We start from the raw sequence: 17034 nt of genomic DNA on the forward strand, positions 1-17034 counted from the left end.
GAAGCCGCCGGTCAAAGCATGCTTCGCCCCATCATACCCAATAACGCCGTGCCATGCAACATGATATCGTGACCCTGATCCACGCGGTGTACTGCCTCCTAATAAGGAATCTTCCCTCTTGATCATTCAATCATAGAATCTTGCATGGGGTCATCGTACTCAAACCTCTCAATCGCGTCTTTGATCTTAGGGCCGGCCTGCAGATGTTAGTCCAGTGCTGATTGACGGCTGTGGTGGCACATACCTTGGGATCCAGAGCTAGCGCGATGGTGAAGTGGCGTACAGCTTCCTGTCTCTTCTCCATGTTGCGATACATCGTTCCTAACAGGAAGTGCACTGTTCCCTCCTCGGGGGCCAAGTCCTTCAACACCATGAGTTCCCGGTGTGCGAGCTCTGTCTCTCCCATGAACAAGAGACTACGGGCCTTCATGTAGCGCATCTGTGCTGCCTGCGGTGCAAGCTCTACCGCTTTGCTATAGGCGGTCACTGCTGGCGCGATTTGCTTCTGCTTCTCGAGCGCCTTTCCGACGCAGCAAACCAGGACGGCATTGTAAGGGTTAAGCTCAGCGGCCGTCCTGAAATGGGTTAATGCCTTGCCGTACGCACCGAGGCGCATTTGCACCCTTCCGAGCCCATAGTAAGCGTTGTAGTGGCGTTTGTCGGCCGAGAGTGCTTTTCGGTAAGCTGTAATGGCCTTATCAAATTCCTCGTTGTCGTGATGTTCATGGCCCTGGAGCGTCCACGCGTAGGCGAAATTTGGACTCAACTGGGTAGCCCTCTTGAAGCACCGCAGTGCCTGGTCGTGATCCTTGGCCAGCGACCACGAATTTCCCAACACGCACCATGCCTGATGCGATTCCCATGATGACTCTATGAGTTGGTGTGCCAGAAATGCGAGTTCCTTCTCTTTCTTGAGATGCCAAAGTACCGTAGAGTATACCTCTAGATCCACCAGCCGCGAAGGCGCCTTGTCGCGTACTTTGCGGAAAAGCGTCTCTGCTTCCAGATACGAGCCTTGCTCAAAGTGCGCGCGACCCATGAGCGCGAGGACTGATGGTGCACCCTGGTGAACGGCCGGTAGCGAGCTCAGTGCCTGTAGCGCTGCGTCGCTCTCGTATTTGGAGAGGTGATAATACGCAGCCCCCAGTTTCTTCAAAAGGTCAAGTACCACGCGCAACGCTTCCTCGATCTTGATCGTATCTGACTCGGCATGCTTTTGGGGCGGGGCCGTATGCGACACCTCGCGGATGCGAGGTTGCTCGCCATGGTGGTCGTCTCCACGATCTTCGACGGGCTTGCGGTTACCACTGACGACTCTACCAACATTGGATCCGCTCGAGCCTGGTCGGACAATGCGCGAGATTTGGGTTCTAGCCTTCTTCAGCTCTCGTGCCGCGGGCTGGGCAGTGCTTGTTGCTGTTGAATTTGCCTTTGCAGTCGGTCGGAATGTGTTCAGCCGCCCACTCCGTCGTGGAGCAGTCTCTTCCGCGTTCGCTGGTCGGGGGACAGGATGCCCAGACACGGTTCGCTTACGCTCAACTCCAGGTATTGCCGACCTTTGCCTCTCGGGCCCGTTCGCCGGGTCCATCTCTTGGTAGACAGCGTCCACCACAGCTCGTGTTTGCTCCTCCTTCTCTTGCTCTCGGATTCTCCTCGCCCCGACCCGATAGTTCACCCGGGGAGGTGGCTCCAAACTTGCGTCCATTACACCCTGCGCAGCACGCGTGCGCCGGGCAGGGGCGCGTGGCGGCTCTTGGCCTCTGGGGGCCAACACATCGTCATGAGAGCCGTGCGCGGCTTCAGCTGTGTGGCCGTTAACAATCCTCAGCCTGGCCGCCTGGATCTTAGACAAGAGGCCATTGGATGGCGCGGCGGTCATCTCTACATCGTCATCCGCAGTCGAGCTTGGGCCAAAGGGGTCTGCCATGGCAGCAGGGGCGGTAGCATGTCTGCTAAGTCCCTTTCTGGCATGAGGATCGATCGGAGCTCCGTTCTCCTTGGACTCGTTCACCATGGAGTGGTCCTGTCCGAGGCTTTGCAGCAACTGCTCCGATCCTTTGAAGGCAGCGGGTGTCCTGACCGAAACGCCCATGTCGCAGAGTATCGTGAAGGCGTCCCACATGAGCGGGTTGAGTTTCAGCGCATGCTCAAAGCAAGCAGCTGCCCTTTTACTGTCGTCTGACGCTCGATACAGCTTGCCGAGCAAGCATAACATGACAGACGCATCAGGGTTCGCCGCCCTTGTGGTGGGTGAATGTTTTCCGACATTGACTTTGTAGCTCCAAGACGACTTAGATCTTTCCAGGGTGACAATCCCTTCTTGGAACTTCTCCAGTGACAAGCATGCTTGCGCAAACACCCAAGTGCAGCCCAGATGGCCGCCTCTCAGCGCAGCCACTCTCGATGTATCGTAGGCGGATCGGTAGTCCCGTAGTAGAAGATGGCTCGTTGCTAATAGATATGGCCCTTCTGATGTCTTGGGATCGTGTGCGACAAGTCGTTCGGCAAAGAACAGGGCATTGTCGTAGTTAGCGTTGTCGAGATGGTATTGGGCGGATTGGCGTAGTAGACCCGTGACGGCCGCAGGCGTCGGTGCCATCTTCAGGCCGTCAATCTCGGCTCGTATAGTGGCAAGGCCTTATGGGATTTGGTGGGCCATGAGGCACCGTCAGTCGGGTCGCGTGGGATTGTTGATCGTGAAGCGGGATGCACAACAAGACAGCAATGATGTATGCACGGTTGTATGGTCTCGGTGCGTAACTTCGTCCAATGCAGAAGCGCTGGCTTCTATCCAAAGTGCGGTTGAGATGTCGTCGTTATAGGAGAGCCTCTGGATGGAAATGCTGGCGTTGACCGACTGTGCCGTCGTGAACGTAGTGTCGGAATTCTAGGTGAACGAGAGTGATGTGCCAGGTCGTTCGAGGGGGAAGTAGCGTCTCAAGCCAGGTCTGCTTCCATGGCTAAGTCTTCCTTCTAGGCTTCCAGTTGTTGTCTTGAGCCTTGGGTCACCAAGTAAGTGCTGATAAAGGTGAGGGGGCAGCGTGCGTGCAGTGCAACGAACGGACTCGAGGACCAGGCGCGTGCTTTCCCTTGCAGTCGCGATGGGCTGCAAGAGGGACCTACATTGTTGTTGCGGCTGAACGGCGCTGCTGATTGGCCGCCGCAGCCGCTACAGAAGCTTTGCCCAGCAACAGCGTTGAATCAGCGCAACTCACGCCACTTCACCACAGGTCAAGTCTCAAGACCGATCACATCTTTTCAACCCTCAGTAATCACTTTCAAGCTCGCCCTCGCTATGGCGCAAAAGGCGAAAAAGGACAGGGCCAAGTCCAACGGCATCGCACTCAACAATCTGCACATTGGCACTGCGACTGTCCATGCTGTCTTCCTGGCCTTTCACTTCCTGCTCAGGTCACGCTCACTGCTCGCCTACGGGCTCCTGTCAGTACCCAGCTTCATCTGCGAATATATCCTGGAGTCCTCGGGTCGCCCCAAATATGACCCTGAGACCAAGGCCTTGCGCACCTCGGGCGAGGACCTCAACGCGCCTGGCCTGACAGAGTACATGTTCGACGTCGTCTGGGTGACCTGGGCCTCGCTGGTATGTGTCATGCTGTTTGGCAATTGGGGCTGGCTTCTCTGGGCTTCTCTTCCCGCGTACGGGCTGTACCTGGGATCGGGACTGCTGGGCATGGGCAGATCCAAGATGGCCCAGATGCAAGGGGCGGGCGGTGAAGACCAGCAAGCTCCTCAGGGCAATCGCCGTTCGCGCAGGGCCGCCGCCTAACAAGTCTATTCGCTCTGCGGCAACTACGATGCTGAGGACATTTGTCGGCCGTCAGCGCCCCATCTCGGCCGCTCGCCCGACCAACGCTCCAGTGTGTCGTCGTCAACGTCTCGCACCATGATGTGGAAGTGCTCCAAGGCGCGCACACTCTGCAAGGCGACCCAGTTCTTGAACCATACGACTTTATCACCACCACCAGGGCCCAAGTCTTTGACAAAGTTTTCCTCAACGAATCTGGCAATGTGGGCTCTGCTCTCGGGCGTTATGTCACCTTTCTCGGGCGTAGTAGCAATGGGCGTTCGTGTCCACACGACGAGATGGACAATGCCTGGCTCCGTTCCGTACGGCCAGTCGTTGATGAGGACTTTGTAGTCCGAGGGGTCGGCGAATGGGATAGTGGAAGCTGGCGTGAAGGGAGGTTGTCCCCATGATTCAGGCAGCCGGTTGGCGAGTATGTACGAGGTCACGGTGCCGTACTGTGCTTTGACGCCTCTAGTCCAAGCCAGGTACCGACTAAGGTCGGAAGGTGTACGCTTAAAGGCGTCGAGCGCATTGGTGTCTGTCCCGTTAGCTTTCCGTCAGAACGTGGGGTATGAAACTCATTCACCAATAATGCGCTTGATGTCCTCCCAACTGTGCTTCTGAAATTCCTCGTCTGTTTGTGCGAGGACTTGTCTGTCCAAGTCCGTAAGCGCGAATGGAGGGTCTGACCCCTCATCGCCTTTATCGCCCATAGTACCGTCACGACTATGCCAATGATAGCCAACGCGTTGTTCAGGGTGAGTGCGAGTTGTGCGAGCGTGCCCTCGCGAGTAGGACGTGAGGTAAACTGGCAGTGCCACGCGATGAGAGGCACTCGATGCACTCATGCAGGGGACTGGATGCGAAGGGGCATGGTGGGTGACACAATAAACGAGGCGCTGTGATGAGCCTTTCACTTGTACGCGCTCGACCACTCTGGTGAGGGCGCGTGTGCCCAGTGGGCGGACTGAAATGCGCAACATGATCGAGATTTTGAACGCGCCATGAATAGTCGTCCAGTGAACCTGGATAGGCTCAATAATTGCAGAGTGCTGCGTTGAATATCGCCAGGCTCTCGGCAGGCGACCTAACGTGGGGCCGGAACCTGGGAATCATCGATCGACAGAATTGCATACAACGAACATTGACGAGGTATAAGCCTTAAGGAAACGCTTGATATGGATCACTATTTGAACGATGTGGGCATATTTTGTTTTAGAGTAGTTTTCACCTCGTCCGTTTGAGGTAATAGGGCGCTATTAGCCCTCCACACATCCCTCTACGACGTCACTACGTACTGCTGGAGGCTTACGTCGCCGCCCTCAGCAATCGACTGGATCCATGTCCTCTGCCCACTACCGTCGCAGTTTTCCTCGAAGACCAGATTCAGCGACTTTGCACCCCTGTGATAGCGTGGCAGGTCTCTTTAGTCCTCCAGCTCTGCAAAACCGCATGCACCCATCATGATACTCGGGCCTGTCAGTCTTATCGACTGCCTCGTCTTCGTCGTCTTCCTTGCTCCACAGCTCATTCTACATGTCGGCCTCATCCGTACAGTTCTCGTCGCAGGCAGCTGCCTCCCTTTCCTAAGTACGTTGTCCATGGCCAGTTCCCTTCCTGTCGCTAACGCTACGCAGTATGCAAGTTACCTGTTGAATTGGTGAAGCAGCGTTTTATAGATCGTCAAAAAGATGCGTGGACAGCGTCATCGACCTTCTTTGAAGACTTGGTCATTCGATGCGTGCGCTATGCCTTTGCCAATGTCCCCAACAGTGTGGGTCGGATATTCTTCTCGAAATGGGTGGCTATGCCATTTCTCAGATGGAGGATGCTGAGGCACGGCTTTGTGAGGAGCCCAGTCTGCTACAAAGAGTACGTGTCCGGAAAGGGACGAGATCAGATGAGAGGCATATGGGTCATGCATAGACCCGAGCAGCCTCCTGATCTGGTGCTTTACTATCTCCATGGTACGTATGGAGGGCTGCATCTGCAGGACTTTCACTCACAATTTACATAGGCGGTGGCTTCGCGATGGGTTCGGCCTACTTTTACTTGGAGTTCCTCATGGTCTGGCACGCTCTCCTGCTCGAGGCTGGCTACAAGAATCCCGCCATCTTCGCTCTCGAGTACACACTCGTGCCTGACGACATTTACCCGCGTCAGATCCACGAGGCACTGAGCGGCTACCAGCACGTTCTGGACTACGCCAAATCAGCCTCCAAGGTCTGCGTGGCCGGCGATTCTGCCGGCGGCTGCATAGTGTTGAGTCTACTTCACGAACTCGGGAATCAAAAGCGCACACAGAAGAGGCGCAATGCGTCGCAGGGCGGCCTGACAGGTCCGCGGCCACCCATGCTGCCACTGCCACGTATGGCCACGCTCATCTCCCCATGGGTGACACTTATGACGCATCGCCACCGCGAGTCCAAGGTAGACTTTCTGGATCGTAAGACGCTGTGGAAGTACGCACACGAGTACGCTGGGGAATCGATGATCAACCAGTCCCCTGCCTCGCCAGGCTCATGCATAGACGATGCGCTTTGGCTGGCGGCATGTCCAGAGAAAGGTTACCACGTCATGTACGGCGAGGAAGAGGTGTTTGCACCTGACATTGAGCACTTTCTCCAGGAGCTGAAACGGCTCGGCCTGGAGGTTAGAGGGCAGAAGATCGAGGCGGGCATCCACGCCTGGCCGGTGGCATCGTTGTTCTTGTCGAACACGCGGGAGAGGAGGCTCCATGGTCTGCGATGCATGGTTAATGAGATTCACTGCAGAATGGATCGACACGGGATGATGAACGGGAATAAAAGGTCAGATTAGATCAAGTTAAAAATGGTCATCGATGGTAGTTGGAAGCAAACCAAAGACCCTTAGCCTAGAAACTCGGTTCTCTGGTTGCGCTACCATCTCGGTTTGAAAAGCTCGGATGTTTCTCTTCATGAAAGTAGGCAATGGTATGCTGGAAGACTGGAGCGTCTGCTCACCTTGTGGATGCCTAACACAGGCAGGTAGAATGTCTCCGGTCATGCCGCGACTCACTGGCACGAGGCAGGCCACGCGACAGGGTCAGCAATGCTGCACATTTCAGGGCCTGGAGGGCGAGGAATCGAGGATACAAGTCGCGGGCAAGCAGCCAGTGCTCGTGTACGTACGTACTAGACTAGTGGTGCTGGAGCCTGGGAGGCAACGTCGAAAAATCAGCAGCGAAGTTGTAGTTGGACTACCTGGGTCGCGTTGCAACACGGATGAGTCATCACAACATGAATCGCAAAGTGCACCAAACTTAGGGCGCGTCATGATGCGCATCGTCAATGCTACGTGGAGAATGGTACACGTCAATTCAAGTCCGAGCGAGCGAGGCAGAATTGCAACACAGTCAGGTCAAAAATCATACTTGTGAAGTATGTACATAGAAAAGGTGTCCAACGGTGGACGTGTATCAAACGCCGTCTATGGACGACGGGGAGGCTGAGTTTGCGATGACCACATCTTTTCCTATTCGGGCCAAATGGCATCTGGTGGTGGCCCCCCCTCAGGGCAGCACGTTTAAAGACAAAGGGGGAAGCGCGACGCGCATATAAACGGCCGGCGTTCCCTGCCGCGACAGCTTGCCAACTCCGTCGCCGTCGCCGTCTTGTACACCCACCCACGCTTTTTACGCCCTGCTGCCAGTCTAACCAATCGGCTGCTTCCCTTTGACCTATATCGGCCTTGACCAACATATCTTTTTTTGTCACATTGCCTGCAGAAGCAACAGATACTCACGGCCGTTGCTTGTTGCTTGACGATTGATCAAGTGCCTTCATAAGCCTACTTACTTATCTATTTTGTCGGTGTTTTGACGCCGCTTGTTGCTCGGCAAACCTTATTCCTTTCAGCGACTGGAGACGGCAAGCACCACAGACTGGAGATCCTTCCTTCCGGTCACTCAGGACTTGCCTGCCCTAGGAGAACGGAAGCAGCAGCTGACGCACGACTTGTTCTCTTCTGTTTCTGGCCGTTCAGGATCTTCTTTGGGGACGACCAACGACCAACGGGTTTTTGACAACATTCTTCTTCCTCTACAGAGCACGGAGTACGGATACAAGTTTCAGAAAGCATCATCAGCCTAGCCTGCCCCTCCAAATCCGGCAAGGAGCTCTTATCTTATCGCGAACCCACTAAAACGGCGTCGAGCCAAGCAGACAGGGCCAAAATAAAGGCGGCAGGCGTCCGTCCCTCTTCATCATGTCGGGGTACGCTCCAAAGTCTCCCGACCTTTCAGCCATCAATTTCGCTGCTGGTCGCGGCGGCCCCACACCAAACGAGCAATACCAGCATCACCAACCAAGGCATCAGTACCCTCCACAGCAGGAGAACATTCATCCGCCACTGCAACCATCCCACCTGACTCTAGAGACCTCGTCCAACACTGCGGCTGCTAAGCGCACGCCGTATCTACCGCCTCTAACACCTCAATCATCACGACCATCGTATCCGTACGGATCGTCACCGCAATCCTACATCCCACCCAGACGGTCGAGCTCTGCCTCGTCAGGCAACTTCGCAACACAGTTCAGTGAAGCATCGCCGCGAACACCACATCATCCCTATCATCGACCCAGTCAACCACAGCTGCCACCATACGGCCATCCCTCGCCGGCAGGGTACCCGGTTTATAACCATCCGCATCAACCACTTCCACTAGTTCCACAACCATTGGAAGATCCCAACATGCCGACTAGAAGACAGGCTGCCATGATGGCTGCTGCGGCCTCGCGCGACGCCTTGAAGCAGGAGGCGTTTCCGATTGCTCCAGAAATGCCCTCAGAGCCATCCATGTCCGAAGGAGAGCGCGATCACGAGGCTGACAGGGACTTCAAAGTAGAAGCCGACGATGGCACGGCAGGTGGCCCGTCGGCCATTCCGCCGGATACTAGGACACTGGAACCTATCGAGGCTGGCCCCGTTCGCACCAAGTTTCCTACAGCACGCATCAAGCGCATCATGCAGGCAGACGAGGAGGTAGGCAAGGTGGCGCAACAAACCCCCATTGCCGTTGGCAAAGCTCTTGAGCTGTTCATGTCACAACTCGTCACCAAGAGCGCAGAGATCGCCCGTGCCAAGGGCACTAAGCGAGTCACCGCGCCCATGCTGAAGCATGTCGTCGAGAACGATCCTCAGTGGGACTTTCTTCAGGAGATTGTTGGCAAAGTGCCCGAGCAGGAGAAGGAGGGCAAGGGGAGGCCAAAGGCCGAGACCGAAAGCGAAGGGGAAACCGGCGAGCCCAAGAAGAAAGGCAGAGGGAGAAAGAAGAAGGCTCCCGCTGAGTAGCGGATGCGCCTGTAGCGCGCAATGTGCCCTTTGAGCGTGTTTTTGAGGCGCGACGTCTGGCGAATGGGGTTACTGCATCATGAGGCGTTGGGGCTCTTCCGGTGATACAACAGCAGACTGGGCAGACCACCCAGTAAATTAGACATATCCGGGAACGCGGTCGTGAGCTACTACGTGATTAATATGACATGAAGCGGCGTCGAGCTCGTGATCACCGCCGCCCACACACGGACAAAGATGTCTGAGAATTAGTTTCTAACAGCAGACGCTCCGTCAATGCATTGTCAATCGGTTAGGCACCTTGTTAAAGCAGTCAGAGGCCCGGGGTATTCACTGAATGCATACCAGGTACTAGTGGGGTTCTGACTCTCCGCCATGAGTGGCCACATACGTCCACCCCGTACTAGCATCAAGACACCTTGCTTCCCCAACTTGCCCGCAACAACCATTTAAACTGCCACCCATCCTCTCCTTGGACCGCACGCCCATGACACAGCCGCTGGAAGGCCACACGAACCACGGACCGAATTGCCACGAGATATGCAAACGCGCCGCCGCTGCTGCTGTGAACTCCTTCAGATGACGCACCACTGCCATCTCTCCCACGTCTCCTCGTCGCCTTAATCCCGTCCTCAACCGTACCTACACGACCAGCTCCCGAGCCAGACAACCCAATGTCGTGGGACCTGCTTCAGCGCTTCCTCGAATCCGACGTCTTCAATTCGAATCCCTTCCTCCCCGTCTCCTACCTCTCGCGCTATGCCGACCATGTCGGCATCCACTATGTCCTGTGCAACAAGCTCCGGCAGTTCCCCTACGAGGACATTGAGTTTTTCCTGCCGCAACTTTGCCACCTCATAATATCCGTCGACAATGAGTCCATGGCCCTGGAGGAGTTTCTGCTCGATCTATGCGAAGAGTCCGTCACCGCCGCACTGCTTACCTTTTGGCTGTTCCAAACCTACCTGCACGACCTCTCCAACAATCCCTCGACAAATGCATTCCAGACATGCCGCCGCGTGTACAACAAGGTCCAGCATATCGTGTTCGGCCTGGCGGATGCGGGGCGACACGAGAAGATCAAGGAAAATGTGCTCCCCGTGACGGTTCTGTCCAGCTTCGTCTTGGCCAGTGTGGCGCTGCCCATGATCCCCCAGTGGGCTGGGCCCCTGGCTGTTGCGCAGGCGCGGAAACCGCAGAACGATTTGGTGCCGGTAATGGAGACGAAGGACAAGGACGGTCCCAAGCCGCAACGCGCAAAGACAGTCACGGCATCCAGCTCGAAATTGGCAAAGAGGCCCAAGGCAACGTCTGCCTCGAGTCATGTCGACGGCGAGGAAGGAAGACCACGGAGCTCCAAGCCAACCAGCCCAAAGTCGAAGTCGAGACCTGGCACAAGTGAGAGCAAGCGGCCGTCTGCGCTGGAGTTGTCGTCGCTCGAGGCAAGACTGAGCTCGGCTTCGCTGCCACTGCCGTCGCCCAAGGTGCCCACGAGACCCGTGTCGCCAATGTCTGTAAGCAGTACTAGTCCAAGGCCGGGCGACAACATCAAGAGGAGGCACTCGCATCACGTCAAAGGCCTAGGGATAAACAGTGATCTTTCAGTGGCGCAAAAGGTGGGATTGTTGAGGCAGCACTACTTTAGGTCGCAGACGCAGTTCCTCACGGCCCTGGAAGGCATCTCAAATCGCCTTGTCATTGTGCCGAAACCAGCCCGCATGAGCGCGCTGCGAGCCGAGTTGGCACTGATCTCGCAGGATCTACCGGCCGAGGTCGACATCCCAGTCATCTGTCCGCCCGCTCTGGTAGAAGGACAGCCTGGGAAAAGTTGCCACCATCGCATCGTGCGCCTCAATCCTGCCGAGTCGACCGTTCTCAACAGTGCGGAAAAGGTCCCGTACCTCATGATGGTGGAGGTCCTCAGGGACGACTTTACGTTCAACCCAGATACACCGGATAACCAACGATTACTGGGGAAGCTGATCGGAGAAGGGGGCACCTCCAGGCGCCTATTTGACCTGTCTTCAGAGTCGCCCAAGGTCACTCAAACACCAGTGCCACCGGCGGAACCAGTCCTTGACAGTGTTTTCGAGCCGGTCTCTGGTGATCTGGGCAGCTCACCCATGCTAAAGCCGTTTGATGACGAGCCTGCTGCCAAATTCCCGCCGCGGTCCCTACCGCCGCAAAGCGTGCAGCGGCTTTCGAGTGGTGCAACCACATCATCGACAACTCTGGAAGCAGTGACGCCGCGGACCTCGGGACAGTCGGCGTCGCGATCAAGCAGCCCAGGAGGAAGGAAGATGACGCTGAACTTGCCACGGCCCGTGCCGCAAGCTGCCGATCAACCGGATTTCTCAGCCCTGGCGACGCACATGCGGACAGCGTCGCAGATGCTGGCGCAGTTGGAAGCCAACAGCGGGAAACGGCCAAAGCAGGAAGTAGCCGCCATTCGGTCCAAGATCATTGCCAGCATGCAAAGCTTAGAGGAGCAGAGCTTTGACACGGAGGATCAAGGGCCGACGTTCGACACGATTATCGCCAAGAACAGCGTTGCGTCACCGCCCATAGACAATCCTGATCTAGATGAGGACGCGCCCCTCGACAAAGCACTGGACACCAACATCAATGCCAGTGCCGGAAGGGAGCGTATGGAAAACGACTTCAAGACTGGTGGCGTGCAACGCCGAGGCGATCGCGATGACCCAAGTGCCGCCGTCTTTGGCGAGGCATGGGAAGCCAAAAAAGAACGCATCCGCAAATCATCCCCTTATGGCTGGATGAAGAACTGGGACTTGGTCAGTGTGATTGTCAAGACCGGCTCTGATCTGCGGCAAGAGGCATTTGCTTGCCAGCTTATCCAAGTGTGTCATAAAATCTGGCTCGATGCCGAGGTGGACGTTTGGGTCAAGCTCATGCGGATCCTTGTGACAGGCGAGTCATCTGGCCTGATTGAGACGATTACAAATGGTGTCTCGCTGCACTCTCTGAAGCGCAGCTTGACGCTGGCGTCGATCGAATCCGGGCAGAACCCACGACATCGCATCGCCACTCTAAAGGACCACTTCCTGAAAGCGTTTGGACATCCCGATAGCAAGCCATACCGAGCAGGCGTTGAGGCATTCAAGCGGTCACTGGCCGCATACAGCATGATCTCGTACATTCTACAGCTCAAAGATCGGCACAACGGCAACGTCTTGATCGACAGCGAAGGTCACATTGTCCACATTGACTTTGGCTTCATGTTGTCCAACTCGCCTGGATCTGTAGGATTCGAGGCAGCCCCGTTCAAGCTGACACACGAGTACGTGGATGTACTGGGTGGCATTGGGTCGCAGGATTTCGAGGATTACAAGAAGCTGTGCAAGCAAGCGTTCCAGGGTATGTCTCTATCACACAACTTACCACTTGTCCCCTCCATCAGACTAACACGTACAGCTCTCCGACGCTCAGCGGACAACATCATTGACCTAGTCGCCATGATGGGCCACGAATCGCGCATGCCCTGTTTCGCGGTCGGTGTGGCGCACGCGACGAACACTCTCCGCCAACGCTTTCAGCTGCATCTCAGTGAGAAGGAGGCGGAGCAGTTCGTCGAGACGGACCTCATTGGCAAGTCTTTCGGCAGTTATTACACACGACTGTGAGTAGCCCTGCCCGCACTTTTGGCTCACCCCCGAGACTAATCACACATAGCTATGATACCTTCCAATATCGGACGCAGGGGATTTATTGATTCAAGAGGAGGAAAACGCACGCGTATAACCAGATACCAAGCACGGGGTTGCATACAGCTACTACATTCAAAGGCGCCAATGCGGAGCCATATTCACCTGACTTTGCGCCGTGATACATGATGATCTACAGTACCTTGACAATATGCTTGGCCTCGCCCCTTGTCCGCACCACACCGGCTTCTTTATCCAGGAACCTCAGCTCATCCTCTGCGATCACCGTCTTGTAGTACTCATCCTGGAACGCAGTTTCAAATACAGAAAACGAGGGGATCTGGATGATGGCGGCACCGTCGTACTCCAAGAGGGCATTGGTGGACGATTCAGGGCCGATGGGCTTGGCGGCCTGTTTGAGTTCCTGTGTTGCGTGGACCTTTTTAATGTGTCTTTAGTTGACTGCCTGGTCGAAGAATGAGTGACAAGCTTACCTGTGTGTAGGACAGGAATCCGTGCTTCTCCATCCATGGCTTCACCAGAGGCCCATGAACATGCTCCCAGTGGTGATAGAACTGCTCCAGCGTCATGTCTGGTCTCTTCTTGAGAAAGGAGATGCTGACAAAGGGCTCTTGGTTCTGGGAAGCGGAAGCCATGATGATGCTACTGATATTTGATTAATACTGACCAAGTCGTTGAATATTGTATTTTCATAAACCAGATTCTGATTCAAATAGCTACTGAGCAAAATGCCTTGCATATATAGTATCACACATGGTCTGGCGATCCGGAAAACAGCAGCCGGCGGACCCCTCTCGATTCGCGACTTTGTACCGCAGAGCAAGCCCGCCGGTCACAAGCACTCGGAGCTCCAATTGTCAGTCTTGACCGGAAGTAAAGATTTGCAATATGTGGAAACAACAATGAGCAAGTTGGCAGACAGATTCAGCTCCCCAGGTGCCGTCCCTGAGTCTATGCAATGCCCAAGAAAACCCCTTAAATCCTCCCCCAATCAGGCCCCCTTTTCAATGATACAAATATGGTGCAGAGAGATGATGTCTTCTAGAATGAGAAACGGTCCCTTCCATGCATCCGCAAATACTCGCCTCGAACAGTCCCATCGTCCCGCTTCGCGCTCACCCTCAGTCCTCTTCCTCATTGACAGCCTCGCCGCGCCGTCCGCTCTTTCTCTTCCTTCGACTGCTGCCGCCGTCATCGCCTCCATCGTCTCGGCCCCTCTTAGATCCACGAAACCCGGCAAGTCGTTGCGCTTCCTTGAGAAGACGCTCCCTGTCCCTCGCCTCTCGTTCCAGGGTGTGTGCGTCCTTCGTGGTCGTGGTAGCGGGCACGGAACCCTTCTGCTGGTCGTGCGACTCGGTCTTTGCGCCTTCGTCGGCTGAACCACGACGACTCTCCCGCTTGCGCTCTTTGCGGTCTCTGTCTCTCCGGCGAGAAGATGTAGACTCGTGGTCGCGACTGGAGCGGTGCGAGGAGCGGTGCGAAGAGCGCTTGTAGTCGTCGTCCCGGTGGCGGTGGCTGCGTTTCTCATCTCTGCGACTGGAGCGGTGGCTTGATCTCTTGTGCTCTGATGACGGCGTACCAGAACGCTCCGTGTACTTGTCGTCTTCATATCTCTTAGAACATGAAGCCTCTTCGTCGTCATTGTCGTACTTCCTCGATCTCGTGTCGTCGTCGTCATATTTGCGTGAGTGCACGTCGTCTCCATCCTCATCATCGTACTTGCGACTTCGGTGTTTACGAGATCGGCGCTCAGTGTCCTGTGACCTAGAACGCGACCTGTGACGGCGATGTCTGCGCGACGAGGACTTGTGGCCTCGACTACGGCTACGACTGCGTGAGCGGTCCCGTCGAGGCGACCGCGAACGTGAGTAGTCCCCGCGCATGTCCCCAACGTCCTCTCTTCGCTCACGGCTCCGACTTCGCCCACCGTCCCTCTGCGTGTCGTCGTGTCTGCTCTGGGAACGCTCGTGCTGCTGCTGCTGCTGTTGCGACGGCGGCTGGTCTTGCACAAGCCCGCGAGCTCGAAGATGGTGCAGGCTGGTGTTGGGAAGACCCTGTCTCATGGCCTTTGGCCCAGTGGGAGCGTTAAGGGGAACATCTGGCGCAGACAGAACAGAGCGAATAGCGCTACCAGCGTTGCTAGATGCAGGGCCTTGAGGCACAGCACTTTGAGGGCCATTGGGGGTCGCGGCTGGGTACAGCGCATCCTGCGCGCCCTCGCCAATGCCCTCGGCAGCCCCTTCCATCTTCTCGTCCTCCGGCTTTGCCACAGTATCGCCAGACTGACTGCCGCCCTGTTGCTGTCCCTCCGAAACCATGTTCTGCCCTGCTTGGCCGTAGTTCTGCTGCTCCTGGTACCCAGCGGCGCCGAATTGGTTGTTGTAGCCTCCTCGTCCGTATCCGTAGCCTCCTCCATAGAAGCCGCGCCCACGCCCGCGGCCTCGTCCTCGACCTCGGTAGTCATACTGGTTCTGATGTCCTTGGTAATAGTTGTTCTGGAATCCCGTGTTAAATCCGCCACTATAATCACCAGCAGCAGCGTGGGCACCAACTTGATTGAAATTACTTTGGTCGAATGAATTCCAAGACCCATTGTTCCAATTATTGCCTCCGCCAAAACCACCGCCGCCCATGCCCATGCCTTGTTGGAAGCCACCGTTCATGTACATGTTCTGCATCATCATGGGGTCCATGCCCATGCCAGGCATGCCTGAGTCTTGTTAGCATTGGTTGCGAGCAGTGGGGGGTCTGGGAAACGTACCCATCATCGGAAAGCCGCCGAACGAGTTGCCCATGCCATTTTGCATGGCCATCATCATCTGCATGTATTCTTCCTGGTTTCCCATGTTCGCGTTGGGGAAGCCATTCATCATGCTCGGGTCAAAGCCTTGTTGATTGTTTTGATCGTTTTCGGCGCCTTCGACTTCGCTCTCGCCTTGATTCTGTTCCTCGTTCTCATCCACATGATCCGTTTGTTCTTTTTCTTCTTGAGGTCGACCATTGTGATCTTGGACATCTGCCGCTTCGCCATTGGCATTAGGGTCGTGTGCAAGTTCTTGGGTCACCCCGCCCTTCGATTCGTTAGCATGGACTGCAAGTAGAGCTGAATCTCGGTCACACACCTCTTGCTCCGAGCGACCAGCTCCTTGGTGATCAGGCTGGTCACTGTCCACATCGGGCTGAGCGGTCGTGCCCACAGCGTCCACAGTGGTGCCTCCGCCATCCTCACGCGACTCAGCTGGCGCTGCTTCCGAGGGTGTAGCGGGAGTAGCTTCCTTGGCCTTGGCCGCCTCTCTCTTCTTCTCAGCCGTCCTTAAGAAGACCTTGATCGTCGTTCGCAGCGACTTGTTCGGGGTACAGTCCTCAGCGGAGAGAGGGGAATGTTCGCAGACGGGACACGATGAGGGCAGATCCTTGTGGCCTATATAGTCGTGAGCATTGATCCTTCCGTACATGGTGTATGCGCGCATTCAGCTACGTACAGTTTTCGCAGATGGCCTGTTCACAACATGGCAACCGGTATGCGTTGACGGCCAGTTTACTGCAGATTGCGCATCGGAGCTTGATGGGGATGTCGTCCAGGGCCATAGAGCTATTTCTTCGTTAGTTTCCTCAACGTGTTGAGTCATGTGGAAGCCCGCACCTGATGAGCTCGGCCTGCGCATCTGTGATGGACGAAGCCATGCCGTCGTCGCCTTTTAACGCGAGCCTGTAGCGAGCATCGATGTCGTAGAGGCGTTCGGCAGCACAAATGATCCGCGAACAGTAGAATAGAGAGGTAGCACGGGCGGCCCCGGTTTGTCAAGAACGGGGTTCCGTGGTCCAGATGTTGAATGAGGGTCGTGGTGAAGCCGAAGGACTGAGGCTCTTGGTTGCACACTTTGACGCGCCGGAAAAGAAAAAGCGGGGCCCCTCATTAAGAACCTGCAGACTGTTGCGAAACCTTATTGCTGTGTCGTCCCGGTTGGCATGAAGATATACGTAAGGGCCAGAATGGGGACTGTTCTGAGGTCATTGGAAGGAGTGCAGATGACTGAATGGAATTTATTTCAAGATCTCTCGTGCACGCAGCGGGAAATGTCACGAGGACATTGTGAATGTGTGAGTCCTGTCAAGGGGGGTGAAGCACATGTCTTTTGACTACCCTAAAGTACCGTGCATTCTGATAGTTGCACGCGAGCTCATTGCTGTCACCGCTAAATTACAATCAACACGAAACCTGGGGTG

General features: G+C 55.8%; 8 protein-coding genes across 8 annotated transcripts; 4 read left to right on the plus strand and 4 right to left on the minus strand.

The window, feature by feature from the left end:
- Positions 1 to 93: 93 nt before the first annotated feature.
- F5Z01DRAFT_268748 (uncharacterized protein) lies at positions 94 to 2786 on the minus strand. The gene is made up of 2 exons (XM_046258657.1): positions 245 to 2786; positions 94 to 197 (listed from the first exon to the last, which is right to left on the minus strand). Exons 1-2 carry the CDS (start codon positions 2597 to 2599, stop codon positions 123 to 125), a joined length of 2430 nt encoding a protein of 809 aa, XP_046115449.1. The 5' UTR covers positions 2600 to 2786; the 3' UTR covers positions 94 to 122.
- Positions 2787 to 3206: 420 nt separating this feature from the next.
- F5Z01DRAFT_691879 (uncharacterized protein) lies at positions 3207 to 3787 on the plus strand (the record flags this gene model as incomplete). Its single annotated transcript, XM_046266168.1, has 1 exon — positions 3207 to 3787. The coding sequence occupies exon 1, from the start codon at positions 3296 to 3298 to the stop codon at positions 3785 to 3787; it is 492 nt and encodes a 163-aa protein (XP_046115450.1). The 5' UTR covers positions 3207 to 3295.
- A 23-nt stretch (positions 3788 to 3810) lies between these two features.
- Positions 3811 to 4521, minus strand: F5Z01DRAFT_676721 (uncharacterized protein; the record flags this gene model as incomplete). Its single annotated transcript, XM_046265277.1, has 2 exons — positions 3811 to 4346; positions 4395 to 4521. The coding sequence occupies 2 exons, from the start codon at positions 4519 to 4521 to the stop codon at positions 3811 to 3813; spliced, it is 663 nt and encodes a 220-aa protein (XP_046115451.1).
- Positions 4522 to 5031: 510 nt separating this feature from the next.
- On the plus strand, positions 5032 to 6886 carry F5Z01DRAFT_268793 (Alpha/Beta hydrolase protein). The gene is made up of 3 exons (XM_046258658.1): positions 5032 to 5398; positions 5446 to 5775; positions 5826 to 6886. Exons 1-3 carry the CDS (start codon positions 5272 to 5274, stop codon positions 6626 to 6628), a joined length of 1260 nt encoding a protein of 419 aa, XP_046115452.1. The 5' UTR covers positions 5032 to 5271; the 3' UTR covers positions 6629 to 6886.
- Positions 6887 to 7783: 897 nt separating this feature from the next.
- Positions 7784 to 9388, plus strand: F5Z01DRAFT_268795 (uncharacterized protein). Its single transcript, XM_046258659.1, has one exon. The coding sequence runs from the start codon at positions 8036 to 8038 to the stop codon at positions 9119 to 9121; it is 1086 nt and encodes a 361-aa protein (XP_046115453.1). The 5' UTR covers positions 7784 to 8035; the 3' UTR covers positions 9122 to 9388.
- A 96-nt stretch (positions 9389 to 9484) lies between these two features.
- F5Z01DRAFT_663022 (kinase-like domain-containing protein) lies at positions 9485 to 12957 on the plus strand. The gene is made up of 3 exons (XM_046264003.1): positions 9485 to 12499; positions 12557 to 12761; positions 12815 to 12957. The coding sequence occupies exons 1-3, from the start codon at positions 9796 to 9798 to the stop codon at positions 12852 to 12854; spliced, it is 2949 nt and encodes a 982-aa protein (XP_046115454.1). The 5' UTR covers positions 9485 to 9795; the 3' UTR covers positions 12855 to 12957.
- A 22-nt stretch (positions 12958 to 12979) lies between these two features.
- Positions 12980 to 13442, minus strand: F5Z01DRAFT_639135 (EthD domain-containing protein; the record flags this gene model as incomplete). The annotated part of the gene is made up of 2 exons (XM_046262421.1): positions 12980 to 13225; positions 13281 to 13442. 2 exons carry the CDS (start codon positions 13440 to 13442, stop codon positions 12980 to 12982), a joined length of 408 nt encoding a protein of 135 aa, XP_046115455.1.
- A 486-nt stretch (positions 13443 to 13928) lies between these two features.
- F5Z01DRAFT_639136 (uncharacterized protein) lies at positions 13929 to 16395 on the minus strand (the record flags this gene model as incomplete). Its single annotated transcript, XM_046262422.1, has 3 exons — positions 13929 to 15517; positions 15569 to 16228; positions 16290 to 16395. The coding sequence occupies 3 exons, from the start codon at positions 16393 to 16395 to the stop codon at positions 13929 to 13931; spliced, it is 2355 nt and encodes a 784-aa protein (XP_046115456.1).
- Positions 16396 to 17034: the final 639 nt, after the last annotated feature.

The sequence above is a fragment of the Emericellopsis atlantica genome (genome assembly GCF_019669845.1).
Source record: "Emericellopsis atlantica unplaced genomic scaffold F5Z01scaffold_26, whole genome shotgun sequence".
In the NCBI taxonomy this organism is placed as follows: Eukaryota; Fungi; Ascomycota; class Sordariomycetes; order Hypocreales; family Bionectriaceae; genus Emericellopsis; species Emericellopsis atlantica.